Source organism: Bradysia coprophila, chromosome X, assembly GCF_014529535.1.
Source record: "Bradysia coprophila strain Holo2 chromosome X, BU_Bcop_v1, whole genome shotgun sequence".
In the NCBI taxonomy this organism is placed as follows: domain Eukaryota; kingdom Metazoa; phylum Arthropoda; class Insecta; order Diptera; family Sciaridae; genus Bradysia; species Bradysia coprophila.
In genome coordinates, this window is record NC_050737.1 from 9,183,552 (window position 1) to 9,198,256 (window position 14,705).

General features: G+C 37.3%; 3 protein-coding genes and 1 non-coding gene across 10 annotated transcripts; 3 read left to right on the forward strand and 1 right to left on the reverse strand.

Annotated features, from left to right (window-relative positions):
• The first annotated feature begins 2 nt into the window (after positions 1-2).
• Positions 3-4,381, forward strand: LOC119080929 (adenylate kinase isoenzyme 6 homolog). Its single transcript, XM_037189552.1, has 4 exons — positions 3-136; positions 273-424; positions 505-650; positions 4,117-4,381. The coding sequence occupies exons 1-4, from the start codon at positions 109-111 to the stop codon at positions 4,295-4,297; spliced, it is 507 nt and encodes a 168-aa protein (XP_037045447.1). The 5' UTR covers positions 3-108; the 3' UTR covers positions 4,298-4,381.
• An 11-nt stretch (positions 4,382-4,392) lies between these two features.
• LOC119080482 (TATA element modulatory factor) lies at positions 4,393-8,527 on the reverse strand. The gene is made up of 3 exons (XM_037188872.1): positions 5,446-8,527; positions 5,009-5,230; positions 4,393-4,943 (listed from the first exon to the last, which is right to left on the reverse strand). The coding sequence occupies exons 1-3, from the start codon at positions 8,197-8,199 to the stop codon at positions 4,731-4,733; spliced, it is 3,189 nt and encodes a 1,062-aa protein (XP_037044767.1). The 5' UTR covers positions 8,200-8,527; the 3' UTR covers positions 4,393-4,730.
• Positions 8,528-10,259: 1,732 nt separating this feature from the next.
• Positions 10,260-11,715, forward strand: LOC119080840. 7 transcript variants are annotated; one of them, XM_037189404.1, is made up of 3 exons: positions 10,260-10,385; positions 10,653-10,820; positions 10,882-11,715. In XM_037189404.1, exons 2-3 carry the CDS (start codon positions 10,754-10,756, stop codon positions 11,532-11,534), a joined length of 720 nt encoding a protein of 239 aa, XP_037045299.1. In that variant the 5' UTR covers positions 10,260-10,385; positions 10,653-10,753; the 3' UTR covers positions 11,535-11,715. The 7 variants fall into 7 exon arrangements, with proteins under 7 accessions (XP_037045299.1, XP_037045341.1, XP_037045346.1 ...); XM_037189446.1 differs by having other exon boundaries at positions 10,275-10,385; positions 10,666-10,820; XM_037189438.1 differs by having other exon boundaries at positions 10,282-10,385; positions 10,663-10,820.
• Positions 11,716-13,571: 1,856 nt separating this feature from the next.
• Trnai-uau lies at positions 13,572-13,665 on the forward strand. Its single transcript has 2 exons — positions 13,572-13,609; positions 13,630-13,665. It is a non-coding gene; the product is annotated as a tRNA-Ile (tRNA).
• Positions 13,666-14,705: the final 1,040 nt, after the last annotated feature.

Here is a 14,705-nt window from a genome sequence, read left to right on the forward strand (position 1 = left end):
GTTAACGTTCTGTCACGTAAATGAGTTCGTTCTACACTCAAGACGAAAACGTGATTTTGTTTTTGTTTATATTTTGCGGATTTCATCATCAAATTTTTGTTGAGCAAAATGAAGCGCCCCAACATTCTCATCACCGGTAAGTGGATAACAAATCGTGGATGGAATTGCTGAGCTCTTTTTACATACGTTGCCATTCAGTCTTTCAAATTTGATTTCAAAATCGATGGTTCGCTGTTGATCGATTATGGTTTAAACGAATGAAATTTGTATAGGTACCCCAGGCACCGGCAAAACTCGTTTATCAAAAGAACTAGCGAAAAAGTTTGGTTGCCATCATCTCGACATATCCGCTGTGGCGAAGGAGAATAATTTTGTTGAAGAATACGACGATGAATATGAATGCCCCATATTGGACGAGGAAAAAGTACGTATTTTACACAGAGGTTCCCATTCAAGACGATAGACCAGGTTTAGACATAATTGTATCTTACGGTTTTTCTGCAGCTGCTCGATTATCTGGAACCGATTATGGCGGAAGGAGGAAAAATTGTCGACTATCATTCGTGTGAGTTCTTTCCGGAAAGGTGGTTCGATGTCGTCTACGTTATGCAGTGTGAAAATTCCATTTTATTCGACCGACTTACGGCAAGGTAATGAAAATTTAATTGTAAATGTTTTACATGCTCAAGTCTTTGTAAACAAAAACTATTTTTTCGCATTTTCTGGCCGCAAGACAAAAAATACCGTACTGTCCAGCTGGAACATTTTTTTCGAAGGCGAAGATGCATCTCGCACGTTGAAACAAAAAATGTGTCGCTAAACATCCATTCTCTTAGACTGCCGTTCAATTCATTTATGGTTTCGATTGCTGTGCGTAGAAATTAGGTCAAACGATTAATTTAAAATCTGAAACTGAACTGATCCACTCTTCTACCGCGTAGTTTTTTGTCACAAAATTCAATTGAGGAAGAAGACTATGTAAAGCCAAGAAAATTAGAATTCAATTGTGGACAGAATGTTCTCGGAGGATTGGTGCTTACTATTGCGTAAAAAGATTCTTAAGATTCTTAGATTCGTAAAAAGAAGCTTTTTGTGTGAATTTCGCTCTTACTTTCCAAACTTTTCGAAATAAGTCTCGGAATAGGTCGGTTATTGACCTGATCTAAATTCGGTCTAACATGATTTTCATTTGATCTGACCTGATATGTTTCAAATAGAGTCGTGACACCACCTCTGATGTTTCTTCATGTTCTTATTGGAGAACTGTAAGGAACCACATTCAGTTCACGGATCCATCCAGCTGTTTCAGATATTGTTATCGCAACGGGTAGAGGGACTAGTTCTAAGCTAATTCGTGTTGAAATGGCTTTCCTCGACAACCTGACCACGTAGCTACAGCCAGCTAAAGTCGAAAATTCGACATTTTTAAATGGTGATATGTTCAAGATGAAGAAAGGTTGAAACTCTTTAAATGGCGATATTGGTAGAGGATTCCATGCTCTATTAAACCGAGAATGGATTATACAGAATTCTTCTGAATTGTACAATATTTGAAAAAGTGTTTTTTCATCATCCTCGGCGAAACTTGAACTCCTCTGTAGATCATGCTTGCAACAAAACAATAATGCCTGATCAGCTTGCAGTCTAAGCTTTACAACGATACCAAACTTGTCATACCAGCCTCACAACAAGTATCTGTTACGACATTTCCAGGGATTCCACGCACTCACTTTTCTCACTTTTTCCAACTATTTTCAAGATCTGAAAAAGTGAGGAACTATTTGCTCTATTTCTCACTTTTTTCAACTATTTTCAGACCCTTTCTCACTTTTTTTTTTAATCAATTAAAATAGATTAAAAAATGTTAGAATTGTAAAGTTTCGCCTGCGGCGCTAGAATAGTTCCTTTTTTTTCTTCTATAAAAATTCTATTACCTTGCAAAAGGCATTATATCAGAGTAACCTCTAGAGCACACAAAAACGTCGTGTCGTCGCTCCGCATCTACTTCTTTTGTTTTGTACTTTTCTGAGATGAATCTACGTATCTCCGCTGCGTATTTGTATTTATCTATCAATAGCTATATTTTTTAACAACGGTATTGACCTTTGCACAAAAAAAGATTTTATAAAAATCCTAAGTTCTAAAAATTGTTAATATATTGCAATTCCTTTTGGAATCCTTATCAATAAGGATGGAAATAGTCAATTGAAAGAGTTAACTGATAGTGCACCTTCTTTTTGATTTTTTTTAGAAGGATTGCGCAAAAGATTGAATTGACGAAGGCATACGTTATGACCAAGACGCTTTCAAGTTATAAGTCTGATAAGTAAATTTTCAAAACATTCACAAACTTAGGGACTATATTGTAGTCAGTGTTTTGTGGATGGATGTTAAATTGACATAAAAATTACAGGAACAAAACTTTACCCTAGAAGTATGATCCAAAAAAAGTAAGTTCCTAACATTCTTCCTGCATTAAATTTCCTTAGCACGATGCTACAGCGACCTAACCTCTCCTGTTGTACATAATTCTTCTACCAATTTAAGATTGAAATTTTTACCTTCTCCGTATTTTTGAGCCAGTTGCTGTTAGGACTGTCACAAAACTGCAAGGAGAATCAGGCATTACCTATCTACTGATTTATCTTTAATGTTTTGCCACTTTCTGCAAGCAAATCTAAAGTCTTGAAGTAATAAACGAAGTAACGCTTCAGGTTTTTGTAAATGCTGATTCGTCGGCATTCGATTCGGACGTATTCCTGTCTCCCATAGAAATGATAAGTTGGTACGCCTGTGGCAAGATAGAATGCGCATGAGGATGACAGCTAGGCGCTATGGGAGAGGCAGGCCCCAAAATTGTATGAAATTCTCTCACATTCTCTCCCATACAATTGAGCTGTCATCCTCATGCGCATTCCATCTCGCCACAGGCGTACCAACTTATCATTTCTCTGTTGTCTTCCTGTCTATGAAATTCATTGGTTACAGTATATTCTTAATTTTTTTTGTTATATCGCTAAGAACCCTCCGGTTTGGTGAAATTAAAGTTATCTACGATACTAATGACCTGTAACTTCATGCAGGGGAAACATAGGCGTGGTAAAACCCTTGACTTCTCGTAGAATAGGGTACAAAAGTTCCTAAAAACTCACTATTTTACCAACTTTTTCATCAGAAAATCAACTATTTCTAGCAACTATTTTCGTTATTTTTACTCACTTTTCGACTTTGTTACTTTAAATTTTCCGTGGAATCCCTGCATTTCGTTTGCAACAAGGTTTCAATTTTCACCTATCTTCAAGTGCCCGTTCCTTTAGGATGAACGGAAGTTCCGTTACGGAACTGTTATCCATTCCTCATAAATAAGTAGTTTAAGTTATTTGAAGCAATTCTTACATTAATTACGTGTATCTGGAGTCGGTTATAGCTGACTTCGCTAGCTATTAGAGGAAATTTACCCCAAAAATATGTGGAAATCAGCTTTAACCGACTACGGATACTCGTAATCATTGTAAGAAATGCTTCAAATAACTTACACCACTTATTTATGCGGAATGGATAACAATTCCACTCATCCTAAAGTGTCGCGACTCTATTTAAGTTTTATTCAACCCCACCGTGTCACATCAGCTTTCAGGTTGAACCTTACGAATCTTCTGTTTCGTTTTTTTTGCAATCTTAAAGATCAATTATGCACAAAAATCGATAAAGTTTTACTCAATTGTCTGAAAATGAATGTCCCAATTAATTGCGATCATAAGTGATTGCAGTTGTGACTGAGTTTTGAAAGCTGTGATGTAATAATACCACCACAACAGGCAATTTTTATTATTCTATTCACCACAAATAGATTTTATATCCCTGAGTCTTCTTGTAATATCACAACGCTTTTCTTGGGCGAGCACAAATTACTAACTTGCTGTGTTGCGCCAACTTTACCCATTTTTTGTTCTTTTACCAACATCGTTGTTGAAAATTTGAATGTCGACGTAGAGTAAAGAACAAAAGACTTGTACTACACATTTCTACGTACAGAGCCTTCCACAATATTCCAATCCAATCACCACCTAGCCCTATTTCTGCAGACAATATGCTCAATTCTGCATTTTGTTTCAGAGGCTACAACGCCAAGAAAATCCAATCAAACGTCGAATGCGAAATATTCCAGACCATACTGGAAGAAGCAATGGAATCCTACAACAGTGACATTGTCATACCGATCCATGGCGATTCGGAAGAAGAGTTTCAAAAGAATTTAACTCAAATATCGGCATGGTTCCAATCGGCAACGAGTTAAACAGTAAATTTCCGCATTTCTTACTAATTAAAACTTTCAATAAAATCGCCGATGAGACAACCAGCCGTGGCTTTTACATAATAATTTCGTTTTTTTTAATTAATTTTTCTTTTGTAATTTCACAAGAGTTTAAAAACTAGGAAAGAATGCAAAAATTTCCATAAAATTTAAAACAAATAACAAATACAATGCGTCGTAAATGAATGTGGAAGCGGAGGAACAGCGAATAAATATGTAAATGTAATCTGTTCCACACATGCACATACACACACCCACACTGATGTAAACTAAAAACTAAAACGCTTCAAGTGCGATCACATTATGTCAAAGACCAACAATCCTATAATTCAGTAGTTTCTGTCGAAGCACCACTCGATGTACCATTACAATGAACTCATTCGCATAAACGAAGTGGTATAAACATTTAGGAGCATCAATCATTTGCCGCTTTATCTCGCTCCTTTTGCTGCTTGAGTAGCTCGTCAATTTGAGCCTTGTACATCTCCTTCACATCCAGTAAGTCCAGTTGCAGTTCTTCAGTTTCTTCCACTTTTTCGCCGTACATCTGAAGAATGGCATCGTACTTGCGTTGTAGTTCGTTGTATTCAATGGCAACATGTTCATTTTGATTAAATTTTTCCTTAATCTTATCGGCGAGGGGAAAAGATTAAATTGATTAAAACCGTAATTGACCAGTCACTCTAGACTCACCGTTTCCAATTGTGACGTTAAATTGGACACCTCCGTCATCAGAAAATTACGATCAGCTTGTAGACGAGACAGTTCCCATTGTAGTTGATGGTTTTCGCCATCTCTTTGCTTTAAGCTTGCCTGTAGATTTTCCAATAGAGTCGTATGCGTTGCCGAACCGAATCCACTGGCTCCATAGATGGAATTTTGTCGACCGGAATTCGACACACAGTCAATGTCTTCCTGAAATTGACCATAAAAAGCATTCGATTATATATGCTGAAAAGAAGTTGCACGAATCGTACGGTGCGATGGTCGACCCTTTGTCAAACTTTTTTCGTTAAATTTAATTCCTACTGAACAATGAAATGGCACAGGTACAAGGAATAGATAAGGCGATGCCTTTTCTGATAACATACGGTAACACAACCAAAAGACTATCATGTTAATAAACTTACCATCGGCCACAATGCGCTGCTCAGTGAGTCTGCATTCGATGCATGACCTAAACTCAATGTAGGTGAAACATCTCCGCGATGTGAATCAACCTTATCGTCCGGTTCAAGATTTGATTCGCTTAGTCTTTTCACTTTCCGTTCCAACTCTTGTCCTCGTCGCCTCTCCGACAAACCAATCTCCTTTTCCACGTTCAATTGACCGTGAAGTTTTTCTATTTTCGAGCGACTCTCGTCCAATTCTTTTGTGCGCTCCTCGTTGACCAGATGCAGTTTCTTGATCTCGTCCCGCAATTCGTTTTCCTTGAACACAAATTCCATTTCTTTCTGTTGAATGGAATCGCTGACTTTGTCCAATTTTATTCGAAGTGTGGACACCTCTTCCTCCAGAGTGGAAATTTTATTTTTCAAAGTTACTCTCTGCTCCGTCGACACCTGCTCCGTATTCGATAATTTCGTGAATTTGCACTGTAGCTCATCGATTTGTTCCAAATAATGTTTTTCCTTGCCTTCAAATACTGTATTCCGTTGATCTAACGTCGATTGCAGCGCTTCAATTTGTCTGAACAGAGGAATAGTGGAGTCACTCAATAAACCAGTTTGCTGCTCCAATTTCAGTTCGGTCTCCTCCAATCGTCGTAGTAGCTCGGCATTCTCGCGACGTAGATTAAGTTCCTTTTGGTTATTCCCACCTTCGACCTGCTTAAGTTTCTCACGCAGACTTGACAATTCGATTAAGATCTGCTCGTTTCGTACTGCAGTGGCATTTTTTTCCGACTCCAAAATAGCCAATACCTCCGCCTTTTTAGTCAGTTCGGAATGGGATTGTTGTCTTTCATTTAGCTCTTTTTTCGCTGCCTCGAACGAAGTTTGCAGCGTTTTCAATTTCTGTGTTGTATCATCTAATTGACTCTTTAGCTGACCATTTTCACGTTCCAATTTACGCTTTTCCGATGATAGCTTGTGAACGGCTTCGATTTGTGATCGTTCCACCTCATCTTTGGCTGATAATGATTTTTTCAATCGTTCCATCTCGTCCGTTAATTCTTCGATTTGCTCATTCTGTCTTTTCAACGTGCTGTCCGAATCTTTTTCTTTGGCCCGGAGCTTCTTGATTATGTTTGAATTCTGGAGAATTTGTTTCGACAATTTTTCGCCTTCGGTTTTCAGTTCTTCGATCATGAAGTCCTTTTCGTTGATCACTTTTTGAATGTCTTCCTTGGACATCTTACTGGCAAGATCGGATCGAGCGGCCTTCAATTGATCCCTGAGATTATCACGTTCTCGAATCGACTGTTGAAACTTTTTCTCGATTGCTGACAATCTTTGGGTATACTCTTCCGTTACACTGGTCACTTCCATGCAGTCGTCTCGTTTACGCTTCGTGTCCAAATGAACTTTCATTTCAGCATTCTTCTCTCTCAATTCTGCATTCTCTCGGCCCAGTTCCATCAATTTATATTCACGAGACTCTAAAATATCTGATAATTCGCTGATGCGTCGCATTAATCGTTCAGTTTCGGGCTGGTAGCTGAATCGTGAGTCATCGCTAGCATTGCTTTGCATAGAGTGTGTAGATAGCTCACGGCTGTGGCCTTTTTTCTTTGACAATTCTGCGTGTTGGATCGAACAATTCAATGGGCTCACCTTGTGCACACTATTCGTGCTGCTTGAGTCACCATTGGGCGAAATGATCTCAATATCGGATGAAGTTGCTGTTTCGATTTCATCGCTCGAATTTTGTTCTGAACTTACTTTTACAATATCGCTGTGCTCTTCGGAACTTTGTGGAGAATCACTGCGATTACCGCTGTCTTGATTTTGTGGCTGCACTTCTTCGAATGAATGAGTCGAATCGGAAAACTGAGTTTGAGAATCGAAACTTTCGATCGATTTTTCCAGCATCGCATCTTCGATGAGCCTAGGAACTTTCTTTGTGTCGGAATCGACGGAAACTTTCATTTCATTCAAAGACTTTCGGTCGGAAGATTTAATTAGGTCTGCTGTTGACGCTTCCAGCGATAAATGTAGACCAGATCGACTGGGTGCTGTGGTAATGGCCTTCGATGATCCTTCGAAAACTGTTACGATCGTTGTGCTTTCCGTGACTGTATTGTAACTTTTCGAGTCGTCTTCGATGCTCAAATCTTCGTCCATGAATTCATCAGAAATCACTTCCACACTGTCCGGATTTAAATTGCAGCTAAGCGACAATTGTTCAGATGGTGAACTGGACGATACTGTTATTAAATCACTAGACGGTGTTGTGGCACTAATGACTTCAACAGACTCAGAATGCTGAACCGTTGGGCCGGATAATTGTTCTGGTGATGTTAAATTGGAACCGGGAGTTGTAGGAGGACTCATTATTTCCACTGATGCCGAACTATTGCCTTCACTTTCATTTTGTGACGTTTCCTTGGCTGGTCGTTCTAAAATATCACACAGGTCTTCGTTTATGCGAGCTACCACACTGCTTGATGGAGGTGTTGTTACAGTTTTTGTATCGCCGATTGGATTATCGAAAAACGAACCAGTGAATGATCCCCAGATACTTGACTGCAGTGCACTGTTGCTTGACGAATGCTTCATATTTGCTGATTTCGCTTGACTATCAAGAATGCTGCTATCGAATGTTGCTGATTCTGCGGCAGATTCGTCGTCCTTTATGTCCAACGCTTTGTCAATAGTTTTCTGAGCCTCTTTGAGAGCATTTTTCGCCAGACTGGCTATTCCAGTTGTGTCAAACCAACTCATAATAAAATCATAAAAAATAACCTTTCGTAGGGCCTGACTGATCGCATAATTAGTCAGACGACAATAGTAATTGTCTTCTCTTTTATCAACTCAGATTTTGATGTCACGGAAACACAAAGTTAAATTTTGATTTCTTTCCAATTAATAGATTGTATGCATTCACGATGCGTTGTATTTGTTAATGTCTTTGCTTTTCAACCGTAATTCCGATTGATTTTTGACGAAATTTGCATAATTTTATTACTAAAAAAACGCAGTTTGAACAAAATAAATATTTTATCAACACACGTCAAATAAAAGTTTTTCCTTCTGTCAACAAATCGAGGACACATACACACTGACGTAAAATCGCTGATGACCACGGCGATATGAGCGGTATAAAATGTTAGAGACATAAGACATGTAGAAAGGTATAAATTGATCCTCTTTCGATGAAAGAGACATTTTAGTAGTTATTCCCGTATCTGTTGTGGACGGTATATTTTGGGCAATTGCGCAAGTTGTAGCCCGAAAGGAGTGAGGGCAACAAGCGAAAGTGCCTAAAATCAACCGTCCACAACAGATGCGTACACAACTTTTCATGCTTAGGGCCTAAATTACGAGAAAAATTCCGAAATTTATGCCCAGGGCATGAAAAATATATTTTGATCGAAAAGGAATAAAAGTTACGTCGGTACAGCATTCAACACATTATTATTTGAATAAAATGTTGAACTGGGTCTAGATGACAACTGTTAAAAAACTGGTAAAAGGCATATTAAGACATTGAGGGCCGTAACACGTAAGTTACATTTAAACTTAAGAGTCATGCTGAAAAGCATACATTTGGTTGTTTTTTTTTAAATACTGGATCTTTGTTTACTTTTGATGATAATTTCCTCCAGAATCCTCAAAAATGTACGACCGAAATAGCGACCACGACTTAGTTAGCTTTTAACAGAAAATAGATTTGGTTGTAGCAGTTGAGAAAATTGAGCAGTTTATGAAAATTTCGTTGAATGTCAAACGGCTTCAACCAACGCACTTCAAGCAAAAGTGCTTCTAGCCAAATTGAGTACTATTTTGTATGAAAAGTCCAGTTTTAGTACTCTATTTAGAGTACCACTCAGACTTAAGCAAAAGTGCTTCGAGTGACAGCTGCCAAATTGAGTAGTTACTATTTTGTATAAAAAGTTTATTTAGATTTTTTACAGTGCAAAAATTTATTTGATAAGCATCGATGCCTCTTTCATTACAAAATGATCCATATCCTTTTGGGAGGTGAATTTGTGTATGACTCCTGTATTTCAGTTAAATATTGCATTCTCAGCCCTATGTAAAGTAAATGATTATTACATGAGGTCGATGTTTGACGAGCCGAAGGCGAGTGACCGTATTCCGCATACACACCTAATGATAACACAATAGTCTCAGTACTGTTCTATAAGCGATTAGCTACACATTATTATAGAAATTAAATATTGGATGAGTTGACAAATTAAATTACTTAACTCGAAGGAAGACAGTCATCGGGTGAAATTTGTTCCATTTTTGACGCTTTTCGAGTGACGAGTGAGAAGAGGATTCGGGATTCCATAAAATAGCGTTATGGATCACGACCCCATAACGCTTCTAATTTCAATTTTTTTCAAAAAAGTGCTTTATCACTGAGTATTTAGTACAGCGATCTCATACAAAGTTCATAATGTTATTACATTAATCCTACGTCTGTGATTCATTTAGTTGTTATTATGAGCCTCGAATTATACCAAGGACTCTTGGTCAAAGGATGACTATTTAACTATAATAAATACTAACAGTTGGCTGTCAGAAAATATCTCTTTACCTTAAGCAGTGTGATGTGTTTGTACAAGATGTAGCAGTTGAAGCAAATTTAGACACAGATTTGGTTGACTGTAGGTCTATATTATGCCATGACGAAAAATAGTCAAACCATCAAAACGGAATGCGATTTTAATTTCCAATTGTTAAAACCGTGCAACTTCTTAATATTACAGTTAATAATTAAAGGAGCAGAAATGAAAGCGTTTCGTGTCGTTGATTTGTTTTTCTTTTTGAAAATCAGCTGGATCAGCTGTCATACTTTTGTTTTGATGTCATTTCCTGATCGATTACGCTTTTGCGGGTTTCGAATGTAAATAAACTGGCTGTGATTCGTTTCAATTGTTATTTTCGTCATGTAAACGGTAAGATTTCTTTTCGGTTTTTAATATTAAATGCGTGCAGCATATTCGAAAAATGTTTTCAAGAAAAAGAGCTGTACGTTGTGTACGTGTCAGCTATGTTATAGCAATGAACAAATGGTATGAGTAGTCATCATCTTAGACACGTTAATTAATTCCAAAGTAAAATATTGATGTGGCTTTTGTGTCGTTCTACTCTATTATCCTTTGACATTTTACGGTCGACTATTTAAAGTAAATTAACGGACTAAGTGTAAGTATATTTTTCAGTGTTTTTCAGTAGCTGACATACCAAGTTCCACAGAAAATCAAATCCGTCCATCCATTCTCCTCATTCACAAATATATTTCGTTCTCGTAACCATCGATAGAATGCAACCATCGAAGCCTCGATTAGTTGACAGCCCTGAAACATCGCAAAAACCTCAAAATGAAGCAGGTCCGATGAGCTAATGACTCTCTAGCAATAATTTAATTCTTTTTTCGTTCCTTTTCCACAGATGAGCGACGAGAGTCAAATGAGAGAACCACCGAAGAACCGAAATCCGAAGAAGAAGATGAAGCAGACCGGAATATGGCGGCAACAATAGCATGTGAAGAAGTGTTTGCCGTCCCAAATGAGTTGATTGCAAGCGAAATTGTCTCCGCCGCAGGTGATGTTGTCGAGGATCTACTGGGCGAAGGATTAATTGACGCTATAGGTGACGGTGTTGCTGACGTTCTCGGTGACGGTCTGATGGATATTCTTGGTGAATTGGGAGTGATTGAACTGGTTGTGGGCGAAGGTCTTAATCACATCAGTGGAAACCTTAGTGGTACATTGGCCGGACTTACATTTTCCGCATACAGATGTGGTGCTTATCTTGCACCAACGTTAAGAAGTCTTTTTACTTTACTTCTTGGCATGGCAGGTGGCCTTGGTGGATCGTATTCGATGCGTGTTGTGGGAACTGAAATCGGTGCGATGTGTGGAGACTTTCATGATTTGATTGGTTCGGATTTGGGTGAGCTTATTGGCAAAATGTTTTTTGGCGCTGTAGGCGCTTTCGTCGGACGGTACACAGCAATTCGTTTAGCACAACACATTATCAATAACTATTGGCCACCTGCTGTGCATATAAATCAATCAAAATCAAAAGTGAAACAATCGTAACATTTTATGAACGGACAGGTGAGATTAGACGATTAGGGTTGAACGAGCATCTTGATGATGATGTTGTTGTAATATAGTTTGTTGAAGTTTTTACATTTGTTGACATTCAAAAAAATTATGTAAAACGTTGGCGACATGCCAAGCATGAAATAAAGTATTTTTTATGAATCGAACCACGAAATGTTAGTAGATTTCTTCACTTCGGACATAGAACTTTGATTTTATCAGCAGTGTGTCTAGTGCCAATTCGAAAACAAACCATGGGTGATCCCTTTTATCGGGATTCTGTTTTTTAAACTTTTGTTTTTGAGAAGTAACTCAATTCGATGATACCGAACATCGGTTGCTGCTTACTACTCAACTATCATGGAGCTTTTTTCATTTAAAATATTTCTGTGTCTCGATCGAAAAATCATTTCATCAAGAGCAACTTCGTTGCGGTTGCTTGAGTAAAGTTCTTGAGATCATGCATATTGACAGCCGCAGGGATTGTTGTCTCTCATTACACAAGCCTTGTATTTTTCCGTAAGTTCGCTTCGATCCGAATTTATTTTTAATCGATCGGTGGACCAGTAAAAATAAAGGTAGGTACGTCCAGGTGTCCAGGAACGTCAGATCAATTTTTTGAGAGTTACAAATCGTCAAATTTTATTTTTTTCTTAAACTCTGCATTTTTGATCACTAAATAATGTTTAACCGAGACTACGGTTTCGACTATCGACTATAGTAGTAGGCTATCAAGGTAATGAGAAGTAAATAGCTATAGAATGCATTCAAGAATTTAAGGAATTTGTTTCCAAACACAAGGAAAGAGCGTATCGATGACAGTAACACTGATTTAAAATCTTCATGCGGCGACCTAATAAATTTTAAATAATAGCGCAGTCACTTCATTGGACAGTAGAGCTGAAATCAAACTTCGTCAGCTGACTACGGTTGTTGTTGTTGATTGTAAAGTAAATATTTGCACGGGTTTATAGTAATCAGTGTGAAGGAGATTTTGTTTTTAGAAATGTACTCAATATCTTCACTTCTTTTCACATCAGTCTGTACTTTGTGCAAACATCCTGTCACAAAGAAGCGTAAATTTCATTAGTACTCAAAGAAAAAAAAATTGTTCGCCAATCAATACAATTTCACTATTTACTTTCACAACATTTTGCCTTAGTTGGTCTAATTAATTTTCACTTTGTGCGACTGGGGGAGAGTTATAAATTTGAGTGGAATGGAGACTGACCCGTAAAATAATAATTGGCCTAAAAGTAGTATTTGCTATAAGGTTCAGTTGTTAGTTTAATGTAACATTTTCTGCATGGGCACGAAATCAACAAAAGATACTAAAAAGTCCTGATCTTTACTATCTATTTTTCAAAGAAATTTCTTAAAATCTACCATCAATCCTTGTTAGGTTTTATTTTAAAATTATTTAAAGCACGACACTCCGACTCCATCCATAAATTACCATCTTTCCAACATAGACATTTCCTTTCATGGTAAAGACGAGTACCAGTCGTACCAGTGTTAGCCATACAAACATAATTCTCATAAATCTCTGTACACAGTACATGTTCCGAATTAATTGTTTTTATATGGAAACGCGAAATCAATGACGATTATATAAACCGAAAAAAAAACTTAAAACAATTAATGATCCATATCATCGTCGCTACGATTCGCATTTTTCAATTAATTCGATCGAGTACCTCCCAATGACCCACAGAATATGTGCGTAATATATTCCTTGACCTTAACCATTTCGTCTATTACGCATGCCATTTCGTATTGTATCAAACTTCACAACAAACTGAAAGCCTCCAGAACATGTTTCAGGATAAGTGAGGTCTTAAACTGAACCTACCTATGACGTAATCATTTAATCGTGCACATTTAGTGTTGTTGTTCCGAACAAAATGGTCTTGAGGTCATTATCAAGTAATTAGTAGTACTAAACTCTCAAACTAATAAAATGTATTTATTTTTTCAAACATTCCATACGCCTTATCTTCATCATGTTATATTTCCGATAGCGTTTCCATAGCTCCTGTGGCGCAATTGGTTAGCGCACGGTACTTATAATCAGTAACTGTTGTGAGCGATGCCGGGGTTGTGAGTTCGAGCCTCACCTGGAGCAAATTTTTTATAACAAATGATGATTACCATTGAGTCATTTTTCACTAAAGAAATGGGAATTACGTTGAAAAAATGATGTATGAAGCATAAATGACGATTTCAAACATCTGTACAGAACAGATGCGATGCATAACAAAAGATTGTAAAAACGTTCTTTGTTACAATTTAAAAGGTTGTTGTTATGTTGAAGTTGATTTTTTTAACATTTTAAATTCACTTTAAGGAAGTCAACAATTTTCAATTATTTATTAGCACTTCATTAGAAGGCGACAAGGAGAAAAACTGATAACTAATTGGATTAGTGTACATTCAGCAGCAAAGTAATTACGTTCTCTTTGTAGATCTGTTGATCAAATTTCATTAGGTTCTGAAAGCAAGAGCCTAACTAAGGTTGAAGACAAGGTTAATGAAGCCAAATTTGAATATTATGCGAGGTATGACGTGGTAAGGTAAGTTATTGGACTAGTTCAATGAAAAACTTCGTCGGGCTGGTATTACTTTTTCTCACATAACGGAAGGTCATTTACAACATATGAACATAGTGGATCTTCATTTTGGGTCATTGTCATGACGTCTATGTCATCGTCAACATATTTTGAATTTCATGTTAGTGAGGCAGAACGAGGAAATGCTAAATACCAAAATTTAAACATTCCAATGAAATGTAGTCTCTGTTGCAATGAATAATCTGTTTCTGTTGAAGAACTTAAATGAGTTGGAGATTACTCAAATGATGATTTAAAAGCTGGTAGATTTCGATTGCATTGAAGGAATCTATACTTATCATCACTAAGACATTAGGGTCGAAATTTCCAAATGAGGCATCTAGATTCTAGAACCCATATTTTTGTTTGTATTCAGCTTCATCTCTTGGAAAACTTTGGGATACGTCTTAGGTGCCATAATGAAGACATAAAAAGTTTGTTTTCACGTTTTCACACGAATGCAAATAGTTTAAGTTTTTACTTTCTCTTATCAGTATGACAAAAAAGTAGAAGGCCGAACACATATATTACTGTATGGTGTAAAAGAGTTGTAGAA